Here is a 27,968-nt window from a genome sequence, read left to right on the forward strand (position 1 = left end):
GGCAGGCAAAACATCATGTGATAAATTTTTGGAATGAAACGAATATCTCATCGGAGCAGATTCACATGAACGAATGGCTCAGATTTGTTTGGCACGCCTGTATTATTTTTGCACTCGCGACCTCAACCACCAAATCTAACAATTTGACCAAGTTGGGAAGGAAAATCTCTATCTTGTACTGTATGATAATAAGTTGGGAAAATGCCTCGTCCTGTAGTATAGTGACACCAAGCTGGAGAGGAACAATGGTGATTAAGTTGTGCCGTGGCCTGGTCCTGCGAGGGATCACAACAAAGTGAGCCCTTTGTTTTATCGATGGGATCAAGTGGGTGAAAGGGCTGTGCCATGAATCAACAAACTGGGGAGTGGGATGGGGTGTGATGTACCTTTTAGAAGTGTGTTTGGCTGCTTCAAGGGTTCTCTGGCTCACGCGTGGCGCTAATCATCCAATGAGAATCCCTGCAGGACAGCCACATAGATCAGCTTGAAACACAAGGACGATAAGGTTGGATCAAATCAGCAGAGAGCAGAGCAACGCGTGTGTAATGGTTTGTAGAATAAACTGAAGGGCGGCCCACACTTTGGTAAGCTGTGAACGAGATGCTGACACTGACCTCGGCAGGATCAAACTTTGCACCCAGGCTGCTCAGTTTAGCATGAGCCTCCGCATAGTCTTTAAAGAATGCTTCTTCGTCTGCTGCATATTTCTCTGCATAGACCTGAAAGCGTTGTGGATTCTCATGCAGTCAGTTCAGGAATTACTTCGCTCTCATAGGATGCCGAGAACATACAGTTTGAGCATCAGACTCACCTTGAATGTTGGGTCCTCAAATAATGCAGCATCTGTAGGCAGCACAAGAAGATCCTGATCTCCTTTCTCTTTTATCTCCTAAAGTATCGCTACCAGCTCAGATCTAACAAAATCGGATGAATTGTCCAGGCATGTAAAGTATTGAACGGGGCACTTACCTTGAAGTAACTGTTATCAAACTTCAGCCACTCAGCTGTCCATGATTGTCCACCAGGTGCACCAGGACCATTTTTCTGTCGAAGCAAATAATGGAAGAACATTACTCACACAGGCAATTCACTTGTACATCTACATGGAGCAAGTGCACACAACATTAATGTTTTGAAGCGGGTACTATAAGGACTGTGTGCACAATTTTTTTGCATATCTCAACTGACACTATCAGATGTAAACAAAGGCTAAGGAACATTATGTAAAGTGTACAAATCTTGAAAATAAGCACTGCTAGTTCCCAGAGAGATTTTAAGTGCAATTTTAAGTATGCAAATTTCCAGCGGTGGTCAAAATGATACTGCAACATGCTATGCAATCGTTAACCTGGGAATTACAACATCCAAGGTAGCATATACATACACAGAAAAGTTAAGAACAGCATACAGTATATTTTGTTTCAGGTTTCCCCCAGCCACTCCGTTCAGGCCTAGACCTTCCAAGTGTATGTGCCCCAGACAAAGCAACGATTTCCTGCAGATACAGGGTACACACAGCTCAACAACGCCAGCCGAAACAGCAAGGGCAAACAGGTAACACAGATCATTATTTACATACCTTGTCATCAAGGCCCATTCTGTAGAATACCAGCCTCAAGTGGTCAGCAGGAGCACTCGGGCCAGCATCTGAAAAAACATAAATAACACATAATTGAGGAATTAGCAATCATCATATTAAATGCATTTATCAATACACAGGTGCCTTTTTTTATCTCCAAATTATTAATAACAACTCCGTGCTTTTGATATAGCGATGGAATTATCAGTAAGATTATGGAGATAACGAATACACTTGGTTTATATGCAAAGTGTTAGACTAATATGTCACATATCGCCGCCACCACCACCCCTCCCCCTCGCCCCTTCCCGTCTCGCCGCCGCCAGAGGCTTCCGCCCGCAAAGCTCGCGCTGGACCCAGCGACGGCGGCGGCGGGGCGTCTCTCTCAATCTAGGTAACAGGGCTCGGCGACGCGAGGCCCTCTGCCGGCGGCGCATCTGGCCGCGGGCGGCGGCGGTCTCATCCAGCGCGGGCTGCCTCAAGGTGGTGGATGCGAGGCGGTGGCGGGCGGCTGTGCAGCGGCGGCGTGGCGGCCGGTGGACCTGGTGACCTGGATCTGGATCCAGCGAGCCGGTCAGGCGCGGCGCCGGCCTGCAGGTGGCGAAGGGCAGAGGTGTTGGGCGGCGTGGTGTGCGCGCACGGGCTGCGTGGTCGTGCGGGGTTGCAGTCTAGCCGGTCTGGAATGCTCCTTGGCGCCAAGATCTGCTTATTCTGAACTCACCCGGCCAACCGGCGTTCATGGCCATGACCAGGGGGTCGGCGGTGGATGCCGTCGACAGAGTTTGACTACGATGGTGGTGGGGTGTGGTTGGTGGCAAGGGCTTGATTGCAGGTGGCAGCCGACAACGACCTGACTCCGGTTGTGCAGGTGCTCGAGGTGAGCTTCTGTGTCAACGGAGCCTCATGCTAGTCCTAGTGGGGACGCTCACCGTGGACTGGTAGGAGGGCGGGGAGGTCTCGGGCTGCTGGGCACATTGGCCAGCTTCATCGGAGATGACGGGGACGGGATGCTTCAAGCGAAAGCCTTGTGTCGATTTGCCGGCAATGATGATGGCGACGCCTTTGGACGCCGTTTCCCTTCTTGAAGGCGTCATCGGGAAGCTACTGTTACCCTCTTAATCGTGTGCCCCAGGCGAAAGCCTCAGATCCATCTCTGGATTGGACGACGACGGTGTCTCGATGTCGTTTCTCCCTGTTGGGGGCGTTGTTTTTGGGGGCCACGGATCCGTGGTTGGCAGCTTGATGTCTGGATTGGAGTGTTTGTTGGGTTGTTGGTGTGCTGGGTGGTGGCGGTGGAAGTGATCTGTGGCGGCGACTAATCCCTTGGTCACCTCGGTGTTGATGGTTGACCTATCTCTTGGGGGCTCGTGGCGACGATGAGGTCTTGGTGTTCGGTGCCCTTCGACAGCGTCTGAGGCTTTGTTAATAAATCCAAGACGTTTCGTCGAGATCTACCGAGGACCAAGCAATCACACAAGCACGACACCGAGATTTGTTAACGAGGTTCACCGATATGGCCACGTCCCCGAGGCATGACTACGGGCGCTCCTCCCCATGACACCATCACAATACCGCACTCTGGCCGCCCGGGCACTGGCACACGCCGTCAGCACCCCCGCGTGCCTGTGCTATTATGTTGGCATAGATTATATCGCGTGTCTACCCCCGATATATATGAGAGGGCTAGGATACAAGTGTCCTATTAGGACACAACTCCTACCATGTCTACACACAGTCCGAAACCAAGTCCAACTGTAACCTACCTTGTACAATAATATTCGACACAACTCTAACAAACTCCACCTTGGCGAATATTCTTCACCACCTTGAATTCATCCATGTGTCGAACCTCCATGTACATTAGACTTGAGATACGCCATGAGCACCACCGCTACTCCCAGACTCCACATGACTCTGCCTGCAACTGTATTTCCTTCTCGTCTTCTTCACAGTCAACACTCGAGCTAAATTAAGTTCCTCATTACTCTACTTTGTGCTCCCAACTTTCGGAAGATCCGCTCAACACCATCACACACCGATCACTGTCTGCGTGAAAACGAACAACTCACATATTGGACGCCACATATAAGAGTTACCTGAACTCAACATCACCGCTCTTTCTTGACCATCTGTCTGAAACTTGAAGGAATTTCACCGTCGCCCTGTGTCACCCTGAGTCAAATTCGCAGTTGTCTCACCGTTCTTCCGGATAGTCTCTGGCATGTCCCACAGCTATAGCACTCCGCCTCCTTCTGTCTTGTCATCCGCACTTTGCCATGTGCACCGAGCACAACAGAATATACGGCCATGTACTCTCTCAGCTTTTGACAATTAAGACTTTCCGCCACTTTCTCAGATTCTTCATGGTCAACTCTTTCCATCAACCGGCACCGATAGACCCAGTCACCAACTTGAATCTGGTACTCGTCAACACTGCTTCAGCACCCTTGCACACTTTGTCTGACCACATGTCTGACCACCAGTGCCCTGGCCTGTCGCTGTGTCCCGTGCTTACCGCACGCCTCGCCGCTATCACCGCGTCTCTGCTATCCTGGTCGAGTCTCCCAAGGTCGCGAACCCACACCACTCAAACCCCTACTGCAGAGAACCACCGATCATCACCGACCGATGCCGAGTATCACGTCTCCTTCAAACCACTGGTACCCAGTCTGAAACCACGTGTCTCTCGCTATCCCGCTGAAATAGGCTTCGACTCTCCGTTAACTTATGCCGTAGCCCCTCCATCAGCTCAGAGTGAAGTCTTCTGCTAGACTCCAGCTCCACCTTCAACATGACTCCATGTAGCTGGCCGTGCTACCCCGCGCCCTGTCGACTTCAAACTCTCATGTGTACACTGCCTTGAATCAACCCCGCGCCATAGTCTTGTTAAAGCTGCAAAAGCCCTCAGGCCTGCACCACGTGTTTCCACGCCACAGAAGCTGGTCACTATCAGCATCACGCACCTATGTCGTCGTCGTTGATTCCAATGCCGTCTTCTTTTTTTAACCGACGTCCCCGTCGATCCGTCAGACAGTCCAGTCCGACCCAGCTGAAATTACTCGACTGCAACCATGCTCCACCCCGCGTCGTGTCCGCCCGCACATCTATGTATTGCCTTGACGCCCTGTGTATGCATGATGCTGCCACAACGCACTCCAGACTCCTCCAAGCCTTATACGCACGTCGCCTTCTCTGACCGCATGCACTTCATCTTGATCAACTTAGCTTCCTGCTACCCCATCAAGTATACCTAGTTCTCCAACATATATATTATTCCTGTATATCTCTGGTGCAATAGTTGAATATATAGCATAACCTGCCAACTCCATCGATCACTTGTGAATTTGTGGCTCCACGTCATAATCCTGCTGCCATCACGTACACAATCCATGCCCAAAACAAAGAGCCAAAAGATAGAGCCTTATAGATATCCAACATGCGTACACTTACCAAAGAGACATGTACCAACTCCATCATCACATGACGCCTGGGTCTATACTCCCGTCCTTTTTTCTTTGTTTTCTCCGACACATCCAATTGATACGATGGCCTGCATTATCTGACGTTTTTTTCCAACAAAAACTCGTGTCAATCTGCTGCACACAACTCCACCATGCACACGCGAGCCAGCCGAACTAGGACCTCGCCGCGTATTGCGCCCGAGCTGGCTCCTGGGACTTGCGACCCTGGTCCGCCGTCACTCCCTCATGGGTCGAGCCCGCCTGGGCCAAGAATCATGTTGCGCTGCTACATGGCCTTGCCTGCACCGACTGGTAACTGCATCGCTCGCCTTGGTCTCCACGTCACGCATGCCGCTCCTGTTTTCGATCGGAACCAATCCGATCAGACCTGCCGCTTGCGCTATCCGCCGCGGCGCCGCCGAGAACTCCTGGTGCAAATTGATTTGCCTTCTGCTTCTGACTTGCCGAGGATGGACAGCATGCGCATCCATGAGTCCAGACGCTTTCCCTTTTTTTACAAGGGCGTCAGATTGTTGGGTTTAGTCCCACATCGGTTGTGGGGAGAGACATAACACGACTTATAAGGCCGGGGGTGTCCCCTCCTAACAGGCTAGTCTTGGGGGGGGGGGGAGGGCCCAAGGCCTTTCATAAGTCGGTGTTGCTCTTCGGTTGGGCCTGGTTGACGCATGTGGGTCGGAAACAATGGTGATAGTGGACCCGGGATTGCGTAACAATTGGTATCAAAGCCCAGGTACCCGGAATAAATCTCGGTGAACTCACGGGTGGTCGGTCATGGTTGGTGGGCTGGAAACGCTGGTGTTAGCGGGCCCATGGGTGACCGATGTGTGAGGGGGAGATTGTTGGGTTTAGTCCCACATTGGTTGTGGGCTATTCGAGTAGTCGGACCTTGATTGTATTCTGGATGATGTATGTTTAACTAGTATTTGTGTGAAGTGGCGATTGTAAGCCAACTCTTTATCCCTTTCTTATTCAGTACATGGGATGTGTAAAGATTACCCCTCTTGCGACATGCCTACCATGCGGCTATGCCTCTAAGTCGTGCCCCGACACGTGGGAGATATATCCTTTGTTATGTTTTGAGTTGTGGTATTCGAGTTGCTTCAATGTCAAGTGTTGATTCCATACCTTTCCTAAGCGGTGTTCTCATATTTCTATATGGATGCTAATCCTTCGTGATCATCGAGATTGTCATGTCAATTCTTTCCAATCGGTGTGATTCTCTTCAAGATGATCCTATCATTTTCCCATTCGCTAGATCACCTCTCAGTTTTCCCAACATTGTTCGTTTCACCTATCCCCAAGTTGCCTTTGTTTTCCCGCCCTCCCACCCTTTTTCTTCAAGGACTCAGATTTCTTAATCAAGTATCTCTTTTATGGATGTGAAGTCTCTTCATTCCTTTCCGTCAATGTTCTTATCCGGTGATTCTCAGGAAGATACTAACGGAGCTTCTAGTTTATCATTCTTCGTTCTTTTCTTCTCCGGTGGATTCAAGCCAAGCTTTCGGTGTTGGTCATATTTTTTTTCATTGGTTCACATGCTTTCCATGTTGGAAGTCCTTACCGAAGACTCTTATTTTTTTTCACCTCTCGCTATTCAATTGTTCCGGAGTGCGGAAGATATCTCAGAAGATTTGTGTCTCCACTATCAATCCGTTCAAGCTTTTTCGAGGTTGTTATCTTATTCAAGCCATTTAATTCAACCGGTGCAATCTTTCTTTTCAAGCAATCTCTTCAACGGTGTTTATTTTGAGTGGGCCCTAACCCACAAGTCTTTTTCCAGAATCTTACCTGACTCTTCTAATTTTTCTCGGAGTTATCCTCAAATTCTTTCAAAGTTGACATAAGAATGAATTATCATGTCATATGTCTTTCTCCAAGATCTTTCAAATTCTTTTCGTCGTTGGCTCAACCTCTTCGCTTTTGATTCTCCCGGAGTGTCTAAACAATTCATGGTGGTGTTTCTCATCATCATTCTTAACATTTGAAGACCGAAGAAGAGTTCCTCTTAAATTCTTACCCGTTCTTCCAAAGATGCAAAGTTCAAGCTTGATGCCATCATTTCAGAAGATTTATTCATTCTCAGCTTTCAGCTCTAGTTCTGGAATTCTTCCGGCGCATCATTCAAATATTCTATTATCAGCTCGTGATCTCTTTGTTCTCTTGAATCAAATTCCCTCAAGTATCTTCATTCGTTCTCTAAGGGTGTGTTTGGTTTCTGTCACCGAGTGGAATGGCACGGGTCGGTTCCGTTCCCAGACCCCATTCCTGCGTTTGGATTGTCAAAGGAACCAGAACCACTCGATTCCAGGGAATGGCATATTCGCTGTTTATGCCGTTCCAAGCGGTACCTCGAAATCGAGCGGACCACGCGGAACCGCCTACTCCCACGACCTCCTTCCTCCCCCGCTACAACAGCAAGGAGCCGCAGCCACCAATAACCACGGGGCATCCAGCACGAGCTGCCGGGCGCGTCCCATCCAGCCGGCCATCGCGCTTGAGCACGCGTCGCCGGGAGACGCGGTCGTGCGGCGTCGGGAGCGCCGCATCCAGCTGGCTGTCGTTTGAGCACGCGTCACCGGGAGTCGCGGTGGTGCGGCGTCGGGAGCGTCGCATCCAGCCGGACGCCGCGCTTGAGCACGCGCCGCTAGGAGCTACGGTCGTGCGGCGTCAAGACTCAGGAACCGCTAGCTGCGGGGGGCGTCGCATCCAGCGGGCCGGCGTGGCGGCGTACAAGGACGCAGGATCCGCCCAGCGTCGGCGTGAGGGACAGGATGGATGGGGGTGGGAGGAAGCCCGAGGCGAGCTCCAGCCTCCCGACGTCCTCCTCTTCAGCTAGCATGGTTACCGTGCTTTGGCGGTCGGTGCTTGGCTGCTTGCTCAAGGATGGTGTTGGCGTTGTAGGCAGCAGCAAGTTCAGATAAACTGCGCGGTTGTTGGTTCAGACTTCAGATTCATTGGTGTTCTGTCCCTGGGAACCATTCCATCCAATCTCATTCTCTTCTAGCTAAACACCGAGATGGAATCATTCCGTTCCTTAGGAATGGAACGGTTCCATGACATTCCATTTGGTTCCGAAACCAAACACACCCTAATTCTTACCCGTGATTCATCCCTTTACTTCGTTCATTTCCAATTCTTACGGTGGTTTGTTCAAAGATTCTTCTTCCTTCGTTATCATATCAATTCATTCGTTGTCTCCTACCGGTGATCCATTGAGTTTACGCTATATCTCTCTTAAACCTTTCTACGAGAATAAGTAGTATGCCAAATCCGTTGCTTGTCATCAATTTATATTGGTGAAGGATGAGCATAACATAATTCTTATTCTTGTTTCACCCAAATGATTAATTCCTTATTCCGGAGGTTCATCAAAATTGTTGATTTCAATTATTCATCTTTCTTTTCTTGAGTTCCAAGTTTTCTCGGTTATATCATTTCAAAGCTTCATCTAATCATTGCAAGGTTTCTTCCGGAATTCTTCATAGAGGCTCAACATGGTGGCTCATCAAGGATTTCTTTCATTCTTCATTCGTTCTTTAAGTTTTCTCTTGAAGTTATGATCCGCCAAGCTGTACTCTCAATTAAACATGGTGTTCAACACATGCCTTGTTTTGAGGAGTTCAAGCATTCTTCATCTTGCATCCGAAGTGCAATTCTTTCTACCTTATCTTTCGCAGTGGTGTTATGTCATTCTTAGAAATTTCCCTTCATGTTTCATGATTCACAAGTTTTCAAGAGTGACATATCTAAATCCATCATTTTCTCTTCGCTCAAGACATCTTTTCAATCCATCAATCTCTTCATTGGAGTTATACTGGGTTATATTTCACCTAAAGCTTTCCCGAAGGATTGTTGCTATTTATGGTGCTTATAAATGACCCAAGTTCTTCATTTATCCTCCCGGTGAGATAAGTTTCTCGTCTCCTTGTTGATATCAATCCAATCTATTGTTTCCGTAGTGGCAGAATTTCGCCTCAATTTTGAGAAGTTTCCCATAAGCCCACTACAAGCTTACTCTTTTCGTTGTTGGTTTTCCAACAACTCCGTTCGACACTTCTCCTAAGGGTGCTTTCCAAGCTCATTTGTGGCAGAAGTTGGCATTTTCTTCTCCATTCTTTCATTCCAATGATCTATCTTCTATTCTTTCTTCCGGAGGCTTCGTCATGTTGCTCTCTTCACTCATCATCTCGAAGTATGAAAATCGTGTTCTTTTCATGCTTATCCACTTAACAGGAGTGTTACGTCCTCTGCTCAAGTTCTTTTCATCTTATCAAGTTTCGTATCACTTTTCAACCGGAGTGCTGCCCGAATTTGTTCTTCCTTGTTCCTCTTTCCTAACGGAGTGTTTTCAACTTCGTCCATCTCCGTGTATTATTTTCTCGAAATGGTTTAACCTCTTAAGGTTTTGTGGTTTCACTCATTTGTCAAAGAAGCAACTTAGTTTCACCTCTTCTCTTCCTCTTCCATTTCCCTCTGGTGCCATCCTAGATCTCGGGACGAGATCCTCTCGTAGTGGTGGAGTGTTGTAACGCCCCGGATACAACTTTCCATATTTGTAACTCCGACTCTTGCCTTTTCCGGAGATGCGATAGGAGATTCCCTTCATGGTTGAGTTTTTGTCTTTCGTTTTGCATTTTGTTCATGTCATGCATTTCATATCATGTCATCATGTGCATCGCATTTGCATTCATGTTCGTCTCATGCATCCGAACCTTTTCCCCGTTGTCCGTTTCGCAATCCGACACTCCTACATGCACTGGCGTCCCCTTTTTGTCTCTTTCGTGAGCGGGTGTTAAACGTTCTTGGAATGGACCGAGATTTGTCAAGTGGCCTTGGTACACCACCAGTAGACCGCCTGTCAAATTTCATGCAATTTGGAGTCCGTTTGATACTCCAACGGTTAACCGGGTAACCGGGAAGGCCTCCTGTGTTGCAGCCCAACACCCCTCCAAAACGGCTCAATAACCCATCCAAACCACTTCCATGTCCTCCGTCGTCGGATCACGATCGTGTGGGCGAAAACTACACTCTATTTGGACACTCCAAACTCCCTCTACCTATAAATATGTGCCCCTCTCCAAAATTCGCGGTCTAACCCTAGATCCACTCCTCCCCGCGCCACCGGACATATCCATCCGCCGTCGGACGCGTCCACCGCCGCCGCCACGTCGCTCCGGCCAATGAGAGGCCGCCACCTCAGCCCCGCCGCCGCTCTCCTCCAACCCGCGGCCGCCACCTGTCCCAGTCGGCACCCCCGCCGCACCGGCCCGCCGCGGCCCAGATCCGGCCCGCTGGGCCCGGATCCCGCGCCGCCCGCATCCTCACGCCGCCCAAGCGCCGCCTTGCTCCTCCCGCCGACGAGCCTCGCCACCGCCGCCGGACTCCGCCACCATCGCCGGAGCGCTCCACCGCCACTCCGGCCACCGCCCGCCGCTTCCTCCGCCGCCCGGCCCCGCCAGACCCCGCCTGCCGCGCCGCGCCTCGAGCTCCGCCACTGTTCGCCGGAGTTCCCGCGTCGTCGGAATCCGCTCGGAGCCCGCCGGAGCTCTCTCCGGGCAGATCCACCCCGGGTGGATGAGATCCACCGGTTCATCCGTCCAAACGCCCCAGATCCGTCCCGATCCACTCCGTCCCGGGATCTCTCCGTCCCGCGTTGACTTTCTCGGAGGTTGATTTTTCTCTTAAGTCCCCGAATCCATATATTTTATGCCCCTGTTCATCATGTCAAATCTCGGTGACCATAGCTCCATTTCATGCATATTATATATCAAAATGTTCATTGTGAGATGCTCTTCATTTCATTCCATTGTGGTATGCTTGTTTGAGTTCATCTTGATGCCCTAATAGTTGATGCAAGAGTGCTATAAAATGTTTACTGCTGCTACTTATCAGATTATGATGATTTGTCATTTTTGCCACATTTGATGTGTGCATCATAAGAGGATGAACTCTACATGTGTTTTGATCTATGTCATGCTATCTTTACAGGGGTGCTTACCATGTATTTTGTGATCTATGTGGTGACTAGCACAAGCATGCAAAGTAGCCTTCGTGATATTGCTGATTTCAGGGACTTAGGGTTTTGCTAAGTCTTGTGCCTGTTGTTATTTTGATACCATGTAAACAGGATGCTACAGTGAGATACATGCTTGTTTTGAGTTGCTTCAGTAAGGATGTTTTGGACATATGGTTATGCTCTATCCATCCATGCCCCTGTTTGCATTTATGGAGTGCCCTAGCATGTCTTAATCTTGCTCTACTTTTGCTATAAAATGTTCCTGGCAGATTGTTTACATGTTAATCAATTTTGCCATGGTTGTTGCTAGTGATCCATGTATGCTATGAACTTGCTATTGCCATGGTTAGCTTCATGAACATGTCTTCTTGCTGATGCTATGGTTATCTTGTCATGCTATTTACAAGAGACATTGTTGGGGATATACATAACAGGTAGGCCCACGAAGGGTCGAAATATCATGAAGCATGGGGTCCACACAACATGTCGGTCCAGGTCAATTTCATACAGACACACTATCCACTCGGACAAGCAGCATACTATCCACTCGACCAAGCAACATACCATCCACTCGGATGACGGTTCACCACTCGACCGTACGACTCACTCGGATATACGAAGACCAGCAGGCAGCAAGGCAGTCGGCATCTTTCTAATAGTGAGGGCTTAATAGCGGGCTGGCATTATGGCATTCATACCCCACTTTGTAACATAGGAGGTGAGGGGGTGGCGCACTCTATATAAGCCACCCCCCACCACTAGACTTGGGGGGGGGGGCTCTTTCTTCCACCTCTCTCTCTTTTCACCATTAGTCTCAGGACTTAGCTCAGGCATGGGGATCCGTTCCTCTCTCTCACACACATATTGTAATCTCCGGATATATACTCAGATAAAACAAAGCCTCTCCGGAGCACGAGACGTAGGGTTGTTATCTCCACCGTGAGAGGCCCGAACTCGCTAAAACCACCGTGTCACCCATATGCATCTCGATAGATCATGCTCCGTTCTCCTACCCCTCTCTTACTGTCAGACTTAGAACCACGACAGTTGGCGCCCACCGTGGGGCATGGCGTCTATCGAGCCATGATGCAAATGGTTTTATTTCTTCGATCTTCGTCCGTCGATCAACAATCCTCAATGGAGGGTTTGATCCAGGATGTTCCGGACATCACTCCATTTACAGGAGGATAAAATACTCCTAATCATACAAAAGGATCAGGGAGTTGCTCATCTCAAACTTATCCTCTTTACAATCAAACATTACAATGATCTAACAATGGTTTATTCTTCTTATGTATGCACACGAGCTTATACAAAAGGACGCCTCCTTTTGTTTCGATTGGTGGCTCGGCTCCTGGACGATAAAGCGTCGTCGTCCGCCCATCATCATCTGCGAACTCATCTGCGACGCCATCGCCGAGTGCCCGCACACGCACAGCCGCTAAAGCTCGGCCTGGTTCCCCGACCGGCTGAGCACGACCGTCGGCGGTCGACCCAGTTCCTTGGGCGACAAGGCGCTGCTGCCGGCAATCCGCCAAATTCCGCGGGTGTCGAAGCACGACTCAGACCGGCGCACGGCTCCGGCTCCCCGAGCAGTGAAGTACGATCACCAGCGCTCGCGTCAGCCTCGCCCATGGCTGCGTCGACCCGCGACTGGACTGCGGCCAGCTGCTCATCCTCCCTCGTCAGCTTCTCCAGCGTGGTGGCTGTGGCACGCGCGCGGGTCCGCCCGTCGCTCCTCCGGGTGCGCGGTTCTTCGCTCCATCGCCGTTTGCTGGTCATGGTTTTCCTTTCTCCTTTAACCATGCAAGGTGAGTGGGCCATCTCCTCCTTGATTACCTGCATGCAGGTTAATGCGGTGTACAGGCAACGGAAGGGCGTGGTGATCTCCAACGTCAAATTAATTGGCTGCCTCATTAAGCGGCCAATTGATGGATTACTAACGCCACTTATCTGATTGCTAGGCCACGGACCCTAGTTAATTCGTGCATGCATGCATGTATGACTGACCATCAGACCTTGAATTTCCTGGCCGTGCTTGCTAGTAACTTGCAGGGTCACCCGATGAATCTTCCTCTCAGACAGCTGCGAACCCGATTCGTCCAGAGTTCACACGGATGAATCCAATCGGATGCAGACTCAAGTTCACTAGGCCATGGACCCTAGTTCACTCGGCCGCCTATGCGTCGTCGCTGGACGCGTCTTCATCGCTCAGCTGCCCGTGCACCGTTGCTCAGCTGGACGCGTCTTCATCACTCAGCGGCCCGCGCATCGCCGTTCTGCGGTGTCCCTCGTCAACCACGCGGCGACAACCGCGGCGGTGGGTGCACGGACCGGACGCAGCACCAATGTCGAGGCTGCCCACGTCTCTGATCACAACATGACGGGAGCCACCGGGTCTCCGCCCGCGCGCAGCCTCGCACTCGGATTCATCTCAGCCGCCTCACCTTGCGATGGATCCGCGCCAAAAACTGCCGTCGCCATGGCTGATCACGGAGCTCTGCACCCTGCCTTCCACTTTCCTTCTAATCTTAATTCCATCCCATTTATCTCATGCATGCAGGAGATAAATGGCCGTGGGAAACGTCCATTGCATGCACGAATGGCTTTGACTCTCACTTAATTAGCGTTAAACCACTTGCATGCAGATTAATTCGGCACTAGACGTGGATCCAGTCTGCCTGCAAGCGATCAAGCCGCCCGCCTCCATCAAATGGGATAGTGCTTGTGGGCACATCCATGCTGAACCTCACCGAGGCCTCCAAGCCCAGCACGCCGCGTCGGCCTGCCCAGCCAGCTCCACACCGACCAGATAGCAGCACAGTTGTGATTTCCTCGGACCAGCGGGTGCACTCGGATGAGGAGTCCACTCGGACTGCACTCACTCGACTGTGAAGCCCATGGGTTCACTCGGCCGGTTCGCCTGGTACTACTTGGTCGGCTAACATCCAGAACATCATCGACAACAACAGCGGCAGTTACGGCGGCCGGTCCGCATCACCTTTGTTCCAAGAACAGCTCGGCTCTCGAACGGTGACGCGCCTCTACTTCACCAGGACGCCCCGCGCATCGTCACTCCGCGGCATGCGTCTACATCATCCGGACGCTCCGCGCGTCGCCACTCTGCGGGACGCGTCTACGTCACTCGGATGCCTCGCTCGTCGCCACTGCGCGGCACGCGCCTCTACTTCACTAGGACGCCCCGCGCATCGTCACTCCGGGCCACGCGTCTACATCATCCGGACGCTCCGCGCGTCGCCACTCTGCGGGACGCGTCTACGTCACTCGGACGCCTCGCTCGTCGCCACTGCAGCACGCGCCTCTACTTCACCAGGACGCCCCGCGCATCGTCACTCCGCGGCATGCGTCTACATCATCCGAACGCTCCGCGCGTCGCCACTCTGCGGGACGCGTCTACGTCACTCGGACGCCTCGCTCGTCGCCACTGCAGCACGCGCCTCTACTTCACCAGGACGCCCCGCGCATCGTCACTCCGGGCCACGCGTCTACATCATCCGGACGCTCCGCGCGTCGCCACTCTGCGGGACGCGTCTACGTCACTCGGACGCCTCGCTCGTCGCCACTGCAGCACGCGCCTCTACTTCACCAGGATGCCCCGCGCATCGTCACTCCGCGGCACACGTCTACATCATCCGGACGCTCCGCGCGTCGCCACTCTGCGGACGCGTCTACGTCACTCGGACGCCTCGCATCGGTTGGTCACCTCATCACCACTCGACCGCTCCGGGCCTCGTCAATCGGTTGGTCACCTCATCACCACTCGGTAACCCCGCGACACAGTTTTTACAATCTCATAAATGATTGTTATTCTTTTTATATGCTCTCAATCCCTCAGTGGGTGACTTAGTTGCAAATCCGTCTCGCCTAAGTTTAAAAAAAAATCCTACCGAGTGGAGAGCAAACCTCCCACTCGGGGGCTTAGCTGCAGTCCAGTACTCGCCTAAGTTTCAAAAAAATCCTACCGAGTGGAGAGCAAACCTCCCACTCGGGGGCTTAGCTGCAGTCCAGTACTCGCCTAAGTTTCAAAAAAATCCTACCGAGTGGAGAGCAAACCTCCCACTCGGGGGCTTAGCTGCAGTCCAGTACTCGCCTAAGTTTCAAAAAATCCTACCGAGTGGAGAGCAACCCTCCCACTCGGGGGCTTAGCTGCAGTCCAGTACTCGCCTAAGTTTCAAAAAATCCTACCGAGTGGAGAGCAACCCTCCCACTCGGGGGCTTAGCTGCAGTCCAGTACTCGCCTAAGTTTCGAAAAAAAATCCTACCGAGTGGAGAGCAAACCTCCCACTCGGGGGCTTAGCTGCAGTGCAGTACTCGCCTAAGTTTCAAAAAATCCTACCGAGTGGAGAGCAACCCTCCCACTCGGGGGCTTAGCTGCAGTCCAGTACTCGCCTAAGTTTCAAAAAACCCTACCGAGTGGAGAGCAACCCTCCCACTCGGGGGCTTAGCTGCAGTCCAGTACTCACCTAAGTTTCGAAAAAAAAATCCTACCGAGTGGAGAGCAACCCTCCCACTCGGGGGCTTAGCTGCAGTCCAGTACTCACCTAAGTTTCGAAAAAAAAAATCCTACCGAGTGGAGAGCAACCCTCCCACTCGGGGGCTTAGCCGCAGTCCATTACTCGCCTAAGTTTAAAAACACGATACAGGTTGGTCACCTCATAACCACTCGGCCGCCCGTGCGTCGCCACTCGGTTGGTCACCTCATCACCACTCGGCCGCCCCGCGCGTCGCCACAGGTTGGTCACCTCATAACCACTCGGCCGGCCCCGTGCGTCGTCACCAGGTTGGTCACCTCATAACCACTCGGCCGCCCCGTGCGTCGCCACAGGTTGGTCACCTCATAACCACTCGGCCGCCCGTGCGTCGCCACTCGGATGGTCACCTCATCACCACTCGGATGGTCACCTCATCACCACTCGGCCGCCCGCGCGTCGCCACAGGTGGTCACCTCATAACCACTCGGCCGCCCCGTGCGTCGCCACTCGGATGGTCACCTCATCACCACTCGGCCGCCCCGCGCGTCGCCACAGGTTGGTCACCTCATAACCACTCGGCCGCCCCGTGCGTCGCCACAGGTTGGTCACCTCATAACCACTCGCCGCCCGTGTGTCGCCACTCGGTTGGTCACCTCATCACCACTCGGCCGCCCCCGCGCGTCGCCGCAGGGTTTGCGTCACCTCATAACCACTCGGACGCCCCGTGCGTCGCCCACCAGGTTGGTCACCTCATAACCACTCGGCCGCCCCGTGCGTCGCCACAGGTTGGTCACCTCATAACCACTCGGCCGCCCGTGCGTCGCCACAGGTTGGTCACCTCATAACCACTCGGCCGCCCCGTGCGTCGCCACTCGGTTGGTCACCTCATCACCACTCGGCCGCCCCGCGCGTCGCCACAGGTTGGTCACCTCATAACCACTCGGCCGCCCCGTGCGTCGTCACCAGGTTGGTCACCTCATAACCACTCGGCCGCCCCGTGCGTCGCCACAGTTGGTCACCTCATAACCACTCGGCCGCCCCGTGCGTCGCCACTCGATGGTCACCTCATCACCACTCGGATGGTCACCTCATCACCACTCGGCCGCCCCGCGCGTCGCCACAGGTTGGTCACCTCATAACCACTCGGCCGCCCCGTGCGTCGCCACTCGGATGGTCACCTCATCACCACTCGGCCGCCCCGCGCATCGCCACAGGTTGGTCACCTCATAACCACTCGGCCGCCCCGTGCGTCGCCACAGGTTGGTCACCTCATAACCACTCGGCCGCCCCGTGCGTCGCCACTCGGTTGGTCACCTCATCACCACTCGGCCGCCCCGCGCGTCGCCGCAGGTTGGTCACCTCATAACCATTCGGACGCCCCGTGCGTCGCCACCAGGTTGGTCACCTCATAACCACTCGGCCGCCCGTGCGTCGCCACAGGTTGGTCACCTCATAACCACTCGGCCGCCCCGTGCGTCGCCACAGGTTGGTCCCTCATAACCACTCGGCCGCCCCGTGCGTCGCCACTCGGTTGGTCACCTAATCACCACTCGGCCGCCCCGCGCGTCGCCACAGGTTGGTCACCTCATCACCACTCGGCCGCCCCGTGCGTCGCCACAGGTTGGTCACCTCATAACCACTCGGCCGCCCCGTGCGTCGCCACAGGTTGGTCACCTCATAACCACTCGGCCGCCCCGTGCGTCGCCACTCGGATGGTCACCTCATCACCACTCGGCCGCCCCGCGCGTCGCCGCAGGTTGGTCACCTCATAACCACTCGGCCGCCCCGTGCGTCGCCACCAGGTTGGTCACCTCATAACCACTCGGCCGCCCCGTGCGTCGCCACAGGTTGGTCACCTCATAACCACTCGGCCGCCCCGCGCGTCGCCACTCAGGTTGGTCGCCTCATAACCACTCGACCGTCCCGTGCGTCGCCACTCGGTTGGTCACCTCATCACCACTCGGCCGCCCCGCGCGTCGCCACTAAGGTTGGTCACCTCATAACCACTCGGCCGCCCCGTGCGTCGCCACAGGTTGGTCACCTCATAACCACTCGGCCGCCCCGCGCGTCGCCACTCAGGTTGGTCGCCTCATAACCACTCGGCCGTCCCGTGCGTCGCCACTCGGTTGGTCACCTCATCACCACTCGGCCGCCCCGCGCGTCGCCACTAAGGTTGGTCACCTCGTCACCACTCGGCCGTCCCGTGCATCGCCACTCGGTTGGTCACCTCATCACCACTCGGCCGCCCCGCGCGCCTTCAGACAGCTAAGTCACTTTACATTCTGTTATTTTCGTCTTCCCGAGTATTCCATAATTCACACATCACGTTCACTCGGAGGCCACGCCACCAAGTGTACCTCTACGCTCGGTTGCTTATTTTCACATACTTGCTTAGTACTGGTTATGTGACTCCCAAGTCCAACTTCCATTTTTTCGCATACATCATTTACGAACACCAGGTATCGTTCTTCATTTCGAGTTTGCATCGGTCCTCCTGGGCTGCAACTCAATCAAAACACTACACTTCCGTTTTATTTGAGCTAGTATCCCAATGAGTTCAGTCGGATCCGCCGCTTCGACAAGTTCGAACGGATCCTTCGGTCTTTCAGACTCTTGCTGGTTAACCGACAAGCCCCTTGCACTCCCAGCGGGTGTCTATGGGTGTTATTCACACAAATCATTTCAGCACACATCAAATTTCCTCAAGAAATTATTGTGTTGACTTGTGCCATTTTTTACACAAGTTACGCGATCACTCGACAGCCTTACGCGCCAACTTCATCGCTGCTCGGACTCGGTCACCATACTGATCCTAGCGCACCACAACACTGACCTTGTCCCTCTGTTGACTTCAAACACGTCCGACCAACCCCTCTATGAAATTCTCTTCATTGTATCAATGATATAGACCTCGTCGGGCATGAGACAGATAAGTCCCTTTCATAATTAAACTTCACACTTCACTCTTTTGCGAGTTTGCCTCTTTCGAGCATCACTCGGAAGCTTCTCCTTATCTTTACCCAAATCTGACTCGATGAATTGCAAATCATCCATTCAAGACTATATTTCTCATATTCCGGCATGTCCGTTGTCGAAGCCTGTAGTATGCTCGGGGGCTACGCCGCACTCGGGGGCTGCACCTCATTTGAAATGACACTCGCCTGAGTGGTCGAGTACTTCATCACCAGTCAGATCCTTCACTTCAACAAGTGCATTCGATCCGCCACTTGGACAAGTTTTATAATCACCCAGATGCTCTGCACACCATCTTCTTTCCTACTCAGACTCAGTTGTCACGCCGGTCTTGTTGCGTCGCAACCACACCAAACTCGTCACTACATAAGCTTCGAAAGCATTCGACTAAGTCCTCCGAGGACCATTTTCACCGTCCGGTGACACACGACTTTGCCTTAGCCGCTTCGCGCGCCGCCACTCGGTTGTGCACGTCTTCACCACTCGGCTGCCCCGTGCATCTTCACTTGGCTAGATATGTAGTCCTACATTCGACCACTTCACACGTCATCACCATTCGGCCGCCCCACGCGTCGCCACTCGGTTGCGCGCGTCTTCACCACTCGACCGCTCCGTGCATCGTCACTCGGTCGTACACACCATCGCACCTCTGCTGCCTCGCGCGTCACCATCAGTTGGACATGCCTTTACCTCTACACCCCCAACACGGGAACGACTAAGTTACTCATATGGTCAAACCTCATATCACACTCTGTAGCAAGTTTACCTCCTTCGAGCATCACTCGGGGGCTACGCACGGCAGTTGGCCATGTCACCCTCAGAGGTTACGCCCATTTGGTCAACCTGTTGATCACATCAGGAATATTCTTCTGACCATACATGCTCGGTTCACCGAAGATCTATAAGTGAAGCACGTCCACTTGGATAAATACCCCTTTCATGCAAAAGGGTAAAAATGAAGCACCATCACTGAATCGTACAGGCTACCTTACTCGTCGAACATCGTTCGTACAACCACCTCGTTACGCATCCATCCGATTGATTCAATTCCAGACAAAGATATTTGCTGTGCCAACTGCCTGGAGGTTTACCGAGAGACTTAAACCCTCTGCCAGACTCATCTAGTCCGACAGAGGCTCGGGGACTACACCCAGTGGGTGCACTCAGCGTGCCCCCACTGGAAGAGAACTCAGAAAGAAACATTTTGCTCGATGCAAACCCATCTCCAGTATTACTCGACCTCCGAGTCAGAGAAGAACAAGTTCGATCAGTACCAGCTAAGAAGAGTTTTAGTTCTCTCATACCCCCGCCGACTGCCCGCAGTCGACGGCGGTCTCGGGACTACACCCAGTGGGTGCACTCAGCGTGCCCCCACTGGAGTAATCTCCACTCGGTACGGCCTGACCAGTCCGAGTGATGAACAACAACAAAAAGACAGGCTCTAAGACTCCCGCCGACTGCCCGCAGTCGACGGCAGTCTCGGGGACTACACCCAGTGGGTGCACTCAGCGTGCCCCCACTGGAATGGTATCCACTCGGAACGGTCCGCCCAACCCGAGTGACGGCCAAACAACAAAAAAGACACGTTCCAGGCGTGAAGAAATTCCGAGTAATCAGTTACTCGATGTAGGCCCAGCTCCAAATCACTCCAAAAAATATTCTATAAGGCGAGTTTAACGCTCCTCCATGGACCTGTTTTGAGCCTTCTTCTAGGACTCAAAGTGTGAAACTCACAAGTGTGGATCTGAAACCGACTCGTATTGGCATTCCTCCGGGATAAGAATGGCATCTCTCTAAAAGAGCAGTCCATGTGTCAATCTGGTTGCACGGATTTAATGACACGCCCATACTTAGATCACGAGTTAAAACTCTCCCGAGAGATGAACGAATGTCACCAAGTTGCTCCTCACAGACACTTACCTCGATTAGTCGGGAAGCATGGTGCCGGAATCCATTGAGATTTTGTTCAAACCTTGGTTGTCTGAAAGCGCGGCGACATGTACCGAGTATTTCTGTAATCACTCGGACCAAACTGTGTCTTACACCAACTCGTTCTGCAAAATCGCAATCGATTCGGGGGCTAATGTTGGGGATATGCATAACAGGTAGGCCCACGAAGGGTCGAAATATCATGAAGCATGGGGTCCACACAACATGTCGGTCCAGGTCAATTTCATACAGACACACTATCCACTCGGACAAGCAGCATACTATCCACTCGACCAAGTAACATACCATCCACTCGGATGACGGTTCACCACTCAACCGTACGACTCACTCGGATATACGAAGACCAGCAGGCAGCAAGGCAGTCGGCATCTTTCTAATAGTGAGGGCTTAATAGCGGGCTGGCATTATGGCATTCATACCCCACTTTGTAACATAGGAGGTGAGGGGGTGGCGCACTCTATATAAGCCACCCCCCACCACTAGACTTGGGGGGGCTTTTTCTTCCACCTCTCTCTCTTTTCACCATTAGTCTCAGGACTTAGCTCAGGCATGGGGATCCGTTCCTCTCTCTCACACACATATTGTAATCTCCGGATATATACTCAGATAAAACAAAGCCTCTTCGGAGCACGAGACGTAGGGTTGTTATCTCCACCGTGAGAGGCCCGAACTCGCTAAAACCACCGTGTCACCCATATGCATCTCGATAGATCATGCTCCGTTCTCCTACCCCTCTCTTACTGTCAGACTTAGAACCACGACAGACATAACACGACTTATAAGGGTGGGGGTGTCCCCTCCTAACAGGCTAGTCTTTTGGGGGGAGAGGGCTCAAGGCCTTTCATAAGTCGGTGTTGCTCTCCGGTTGGGCCTGGTTGACGCATGTGGGTCGGAAACAATGGTGATAGTGGACCCGGGATTTGTGTAACAGCCTGGCATAGTGCTTTGGTTCTCTTTATTTTTGATGGTGGCCGTGGTGTGGCCTAGAGGAGGTGCAGGGCCTGTCTCGGTGGAACATTGCCCTTCGGCACGTTCTGTGGCTCTCTTTGCCGCGACGTGGCTAGGCAGTGGGATGCCCTTCAACGGTGGTTGCGACTTCCTAGCTCTTCAAGGTGCAGAGTGATCGCAGGGCAGCCGGCAACTTCTTCTCTACGTCTTCTTGGTGACGGATCTCCTTTTGATTGGTTCAACAAAGCTTGCTTCCGCTCTTCTCGGTCCAACTAGTGGTGTTGGGTGCTAAGTTATTGGTGTTGGCTGCTTGTCGTAGCTCTTTTCTGGTTATTCTTCTGTTCTTTCTTGTGCCTTCTTGTGTGTGTTGGTTGCTTTCTGTTGTACCTAATGTCTTGTATCGTTCTCTTATATATAATGAAAATGGTTCAGGCCGGCGTAAGCCCGCCGTAGCACCGTAAATATATTTATATATATATATATATATCACGTATTATGACATATCTCCTAATCCCCTAAATTGAGGAGAATCGATATTATTGTGATCTCCCATTTATGGTTAGGATTGTAATATTTGTCTGTATATTAACATGCAATGGAAAAACCCCAAGTGTGGCAAACCTTCCAAAACGCTTTCATGGTATCAGAGCATGGATCTCACCACCCATCGCATCATCATCTCTCGCCACGTTGTTTTCAATGAGATGACTTTTCCCTTTGCCTCCCCACAGCCTCCCATTGCTACCACATATGATTTCCTCGACGGCGACAACACCTTGCACATTGTCGTCCGCCCTCCCCGGGTCACCACACCTGCACCCCCATCACCGCGCACCCCACCCTCGTCGCACGCCCCTCCAGCGCCTATTCATCGCACGCGCAGCACCTCCGACATCCATAAGGTACTCACCGGTTCCTACCTCTGCCCGTCCTGCTCTCAAGGATCCCAACTGGCTTGATGCAATGACCGCGGAATACCGCACACTCCTCAGCAACAACACTTGGAATCTTGTGCCACCGCCTCAGAACGCCAATATCTTCTCCAGCAAGTGGGTGTTTCGCCACAAGCTCAAGCCCGACGGCTCCCTCGACCGCTACAAAGCACATTGAGTGCTTCGCGGTTTTTCTCAAGAGCAAGGCATGGACTTCGACGAGACTTTCAGTTCGGTTGTTAAACCGGCCACGGTGCGCATCATACTCTCCATCGTGCTCTCTCTCAATTAGGAGACCGACAGCTCGACGTTAAGAACGCCTTCCTCCACGACTCACTTGCTGAGGTCATCTACTGTCGTCAACCCACCGGCTTCCTCGACTCTACTCACCCCGAGCATGTCTGTCGGCTGAACCATTCGCTCTACGGTCTCAAGCAGGCTCCTCATGCGTGGTACCAGCGCTTCGCGACCTTCATCACCTCGATTGGCTTCACGTGTTCACGCTCAAATACCTCATCGTTCGTCCTCCAGTGTGCGGAAAGCACGACCTTCCTCCTTCTCTACGTGGACGACATCGTCCTCACCGCCTCCTCGACAGGATCACGACCTCTCTCTGCTCCAAGTTTGCCATGACCGACATGGGCACTCTCCACTACTTCCTCGGGATCGCGGTCACCCGCGACTCCTTCGACATGCACCTCTCGCAAGCCAAGTACGCCGGGGAAATTCTAGACAGGCCCGGCATGACTGCTTGCAAGTCCGCCACAACACCGGTCAACACGTCGCCAAAGTTCGCTGCCACCGCCGGCCCTCCCGTGGTCGATCCCACTAAGTACTGGAGTCTCGTCGAGGTTCTGCAGTACCTCACCTTCACGCGACTCGACATCGCGTATGCCGTTCAACAGGCATGTCTTCGCATGCACGACCCTCGTGAGCAGCACCTTGCGGCCATCAAGCGCATCTTGCGCTCCGTCAAGGGCATGCTCTCATGGACTCCAGCTCTACTCATCTTCACCGGACTCCATGGTCACCTACACTGACGCCGACTAGGCTGGTTGCCCCGACACTCGATGCTCTACGTTAGGCTTCTGCGTCTACCTCGGTGACAACCTCATTTCTTGGTCGTCCAAGCGGCAACACACGGTCTCTTGCTCTAGCGCCGAAGCCGAGTACCGCGCTGTGGCCTGAAGGAAATATGCCCTAGAGGCAATAATAAAGTTATTATTTATTTCCTTATATCATGATAAATGTTTATTATTCATGCTAGAATTGTATTAACCAGAAACATAATACTTGTGTGAATACATAGACAAACAGAGTGTCACTAGTATGCCTCTACTTGACTAGCTCGTTGATCAAAGATGGTTATGTTTCCTAGCCATTGACATGAGTTATCATTTGATTAACGGGATCACATCATTAGGAGAATGATGTGATTGACTTGACCCATTCCGTTAGCTTAGCACTTGATCGTTTAGTTTGTTGCTATTGCTTTCTTCATGGCTTATACATGTTCTTATGATTGAGATTATGCAACTCCCGTTTACCGGAGGAACACTTTGTGTGCCACCAAACGTCACAACGTAACTGGGTGATTATAAAGGTGCTCTACAGGTGTCTCCGAAGGTACTTGTTGGGTTGGCGTATTTCGAGATTAGGATTTGTCACTCCGATTGTCGGAGAGGTATCTCTGGGCCCACTCGGTAATGCACATCACTATAAGCCTTGCAAGCATTGCAACTAATAAGTTAGTTGCGGGATGATGTATTACGGAACGAGTAAAGAGACTTGCTAGTAACGAGATTGAACTAGGTATTGAGATACCGACGATCGAATCTCGGGCAAGTAACATACCGATGACAAAGGAAACAACGTATGTTGTTATGCGGTCTGACCGATAAAGATCTTCGTAGAATATGTAGGAGCCAATATGGGCATCCAGGTCCCGCTATTGGTTATTGACCAGAGAGGTGTCTCGGTCATGTCTACATAGTTCTCGAACCCGTAGGGTCCGCACGCTTAACGTTCGTTGGCGATATAGTACTATATGAGTTATGTATGTTGGTGACCGAATGTTGTTCGGAGTCCGGGATGAGATCACGGACATAACGAGGAACTCCGGAATGGTCCGGAGATAAAGTTTGATATATGGGATAATAGTGTTTGGTCACCGAAAGGGTTCCGGAATTCACCAGAAGGGGTTCCGGATGTTTCCCGAAATGTTTGGGTACGAGAACACTTTATTTGGGCCAAAGGGGAAAGCCCACAAGGTTTTTGGAAAGCGTAAAAGGAAGTTTTGCGGAGTCCAGGGGCCAGACGCCAGGGTCCCTGGCGTCTGGGTCCAGACGCCGGGAACCCTGGCGTCTGGCCCTGGAGTCCGAGAAGGACTCTTGCCTTTCGGGTGAAACCGACCTTGTGGAGGCTTTTACTCCAAGTTTCGACCCCAAGGTTCAACATATAAATAGAGGGGGGCTAGCACCCAAGACACATCAAGAAACACCAAGCCGTGTGCCGGCAACCCCGTCCCCTCTAGTTTATCCTCCGTCATAGTTTTCGTAGTGCTTAGGCGAAGCCCTGCGAAGATTGTTCTTCACCAACACCGTCACCACGTCGTCGTGCTGCCGGAACTTATCTACTACTTCGCCCCTCTTGCTGGATCGAGAAGGCGAGGACGTCACCGAGCCGAACGTGTGCAGAACTCGAAGGTGCCGTGCTTTCGGTACTTGGATCGGTCGGATCTTGAAGACGTACGACTACATCAACCGCGTTGATATAACGCTTCCGCGAACGGTCTACGAGGGTACGTAGACAACACTCTCCCCTCTCGTTGCTATGCATCACCATGATCCTGCGTGTGCGTAGGAAATTTTTTGAAATTACTACGTTCCCCAACATGGCCAACGCCGTCGCTGAGGCTAGTTGGATTCGGCAACTTCTCCACTAGCTTCAGCGCCATCTACATGTCCATGAACCCTGTTCAGCGCCGTCCCCTCCTGCTATAGTTGTGTTCTGCGACAACGCCAGCGCCGTCTACATGTCCATGAACCCTGTTCAGCATCAGTGCACCAAACACATCGAGACCAACCTCCACTTCGTTCGCGATCGTGTCGCCATGGGTCAAGTCTGCGTGCTACATGTCCCCTCGTCTCGCCTGTTCGCCGACATCTTGACGAAGGGATTACCGTCGCCGTTGTTTCTGGATTTTCGGTCCAGTCTCAACGTCCGCTCTCCTCCCGTTGTGACTGTGGGGGAGTGTTAGACTAATATGTCACGTATCGTGACATATCTCCTAATCCCCTAAATTGAGGAGAATCGTTATTATTGTGATCTCTCCCATTTATGGTTAGGATTGTAATATTTGTCTATATATTAACATGCAATGGAAAAGCACAAGTGTGGCAAACCTTCCTAAACGCTTCCACAAAGCAGTCGGGGGATGTTTCGCATCTTTGAAACATATTTACAAACTCAAAGATGAGAGAGAGAGAAGGATATACAGAACACAACGAGCTGGAATGTGCAGTGAACAAAATTTCTAACCAGGAAGCTTCCCTTCAGGTGGACACTGCTCAGGTCCTGTGACATCAACCCGTCCATATTTCATTGGAATCTTTGGGCCACCAGCTTCCTGGTACCAGATTGAGAAATGTAAGGAAATTAGGTTTGAATACAGTATTGATATATTAATTCTAACCTAGACAGATATAGTGAGGGAAAGGTCAGACCTCAATTGCTGTAGCACTTGCCAACTGGAATAAATCCGCATAAGTTATACTGGGGTATTTGTCCTTGATCGGTTGCACAAGCTTTAGAGCATTTACCAAACCTTTAAGGATACCCGATCAGGACTTTCAGTTACTAGCTGTTGACATAGGAGGAGCAAAGAAATGTACTGGTGAAAATCCAGGTAACTGTACCGGCATTGGCTCCATGCTTTAGTTCAACATCAAATCTTAAACTTCCATTAGCTCCACCTCGTTCTGGCCAGTCCTTAATATTTTTGTCATATGTGCCAGAATCATGCCAACCCAAACGAACCTTGATGCAGCAAACAAATAACAATTAATAATCTTGGAACAGAACGAGGTGGTAAAACCAAAGATTATTAGAATGGTAAAACCAAAGCAAAAATGGCCCTGTACCGCTGCATTGCACTAAGTAGTTGCATCAAAATGGAAAGTTTCACTTCTATGATTTTTCGTTTTGAAAAGTTCCAGTGGACAGTGCTTATTTGGACAGATGGCATCCCTATCTATGCCTTAAGCTTTTATGACTGCCAACTGGGAAGAAAATATCAAAGATTGTTACTGACAAGGATAAACTTCCTATGACCATACAAAGGTAAAATACAAGAAAATGCGGTATATAACAAATTAAAAGAGAGGTCTGCATAAAGAGTGCAGTTGATAATGCCCTTCATTTGTGTAATGTCGATGCAACATTTGTTACTATGACATAACGTTCATAACAGAAGGGTTATTGTGCAAGGGTGAGGCTGTCTAGAAATTCCCTTCCCCAGACCCCACCTTGTGTGGGAGCTTTCAGCACTGGGTGCACCCTTTTACATAAGGTTCATATCAGACAATGCCCTTTAAATACTCTGCACGTTTGATGGCTAAGTAACTGAAATCTTCTCATATCCTGATTGGTCAAATCTCTTCACACTTCATTCTATTAAATTACAACAAATGTCTCATGTGTAACCATAACCTTTTCAGTATAGTAGGGCTAAGCTCCATACATAAAAAAGGAAGCATATTAAGCTCCACAGTGAAGAAATGGAACTCGATGGGCCAATGGACGCTAGAGCCTGGCACAAATAACACAAGAAAATCACTTGACACAGAGTCTAATTCAGAAAAGTTGTTGCGGTTTGACCAGTGGAAATATATGTTGGCAAGCCTTTTTGAGAGGCAAACTGTCTAAGCACTTTATGATGTTAAAATCCCAGCACTGCTCTAAGGATCGAATTCACCTTACTGTCCTAATTGACGACGCTGTTGCAAGGCATAAATTTCCTAGTAGTAGCCTAAAAGCGCGCCATCGCCGTGTCGCTATGAGGTACCATACCAGGATGGGGTGGCAGTGGGTTGTGTTGAGCAGCTCCCTGATGTCCTCGCGCGCGGCCTTCAGCTGTGCCGCGTCCGACGCCGCCGCCATGCACCTCACCGATCGCCCCCTCCCCGCCGACTTGGCCTTCTGCGATCACGCACATAACCAAACACAAGTCAGCAACAAGAACATTTGGGTCCAAACCCTGGGCCGCCCGAACCTAATCGACACCGACCTGGGAGGGCCGAGAGGACGCGGCGCGGAGGCTGACGAGGCGGAGAGCCGGGGAGGACGAGGAGGGGAAGAAGGCAGAGCTGGATGGCCTGGCGCGGCGGCCGGCCGGCGAGGGGCCGGACGGAGCGTCGGCGCGGAGGGTGGCGGCTGCGGCGAGACGCTCGGCCATGCTGGTGGGTTGGTGAGAGTAGACCGTAGGCCGTGGGCCTTTGGAGTGAGGGAGGAGCTGCGGGTGGTTGACTGCTTTGAGAGGGAGGGCCAGCTCAGCACGGCTCCTGGGTTTTGAGGGGGTTTTCCTCGGCTCTTGCA

At 51.9% G+C, this 27,968-nt stretch overlaps 1 protein-coding gene across 1 annotated transcript; it reads right to left on the reverse strand.

Annotated features, from left to right (window-relative positions):
• Positions 1-27,968, reverse strand: LOC123189250 (probable L-ascorbate peroxidase 7, chloroplastic). The gene is made up of 12 exons (XM_044601626.1): positions 27,661-27,968; positions 27,444-27,572; positions 26,291-26,411; positions 26,099-26,199; positions 25,914-26,001; positions 1,580-1,647; positions 1,409-1,495; positions 970-1,044; positions 812-889; positions 615-719; positions 387-459; positions 1-275 (listed from the first exon to the last, which is right to left on the reverse strand). Exons 1-11 carry the CDS (start codon positions 27,826-27,828, stop codon positions 439-441), a joined length of 1,041 nt encoding a protein of 346 aa, XP_044457561.1. The 5' UTR covers positions 27,829-27,968; the 3' UTR covers positions 1-275; positions 387-438.

This window comes from Triticum aestivum, chromosome 2A (genome assembly GCF_018294505.1).
Source record: "Triticum aestivum cultivar Chinese Spring chromosome 2A, IWGSC CS RefSeq v2.1, whole genome shotgun sequence".
NCBI lineage: Eukaryota > Viridiplantae > Streptophyta > Magnoliopsida > Poales > Poaceae > Triticum > Triticum aestivum.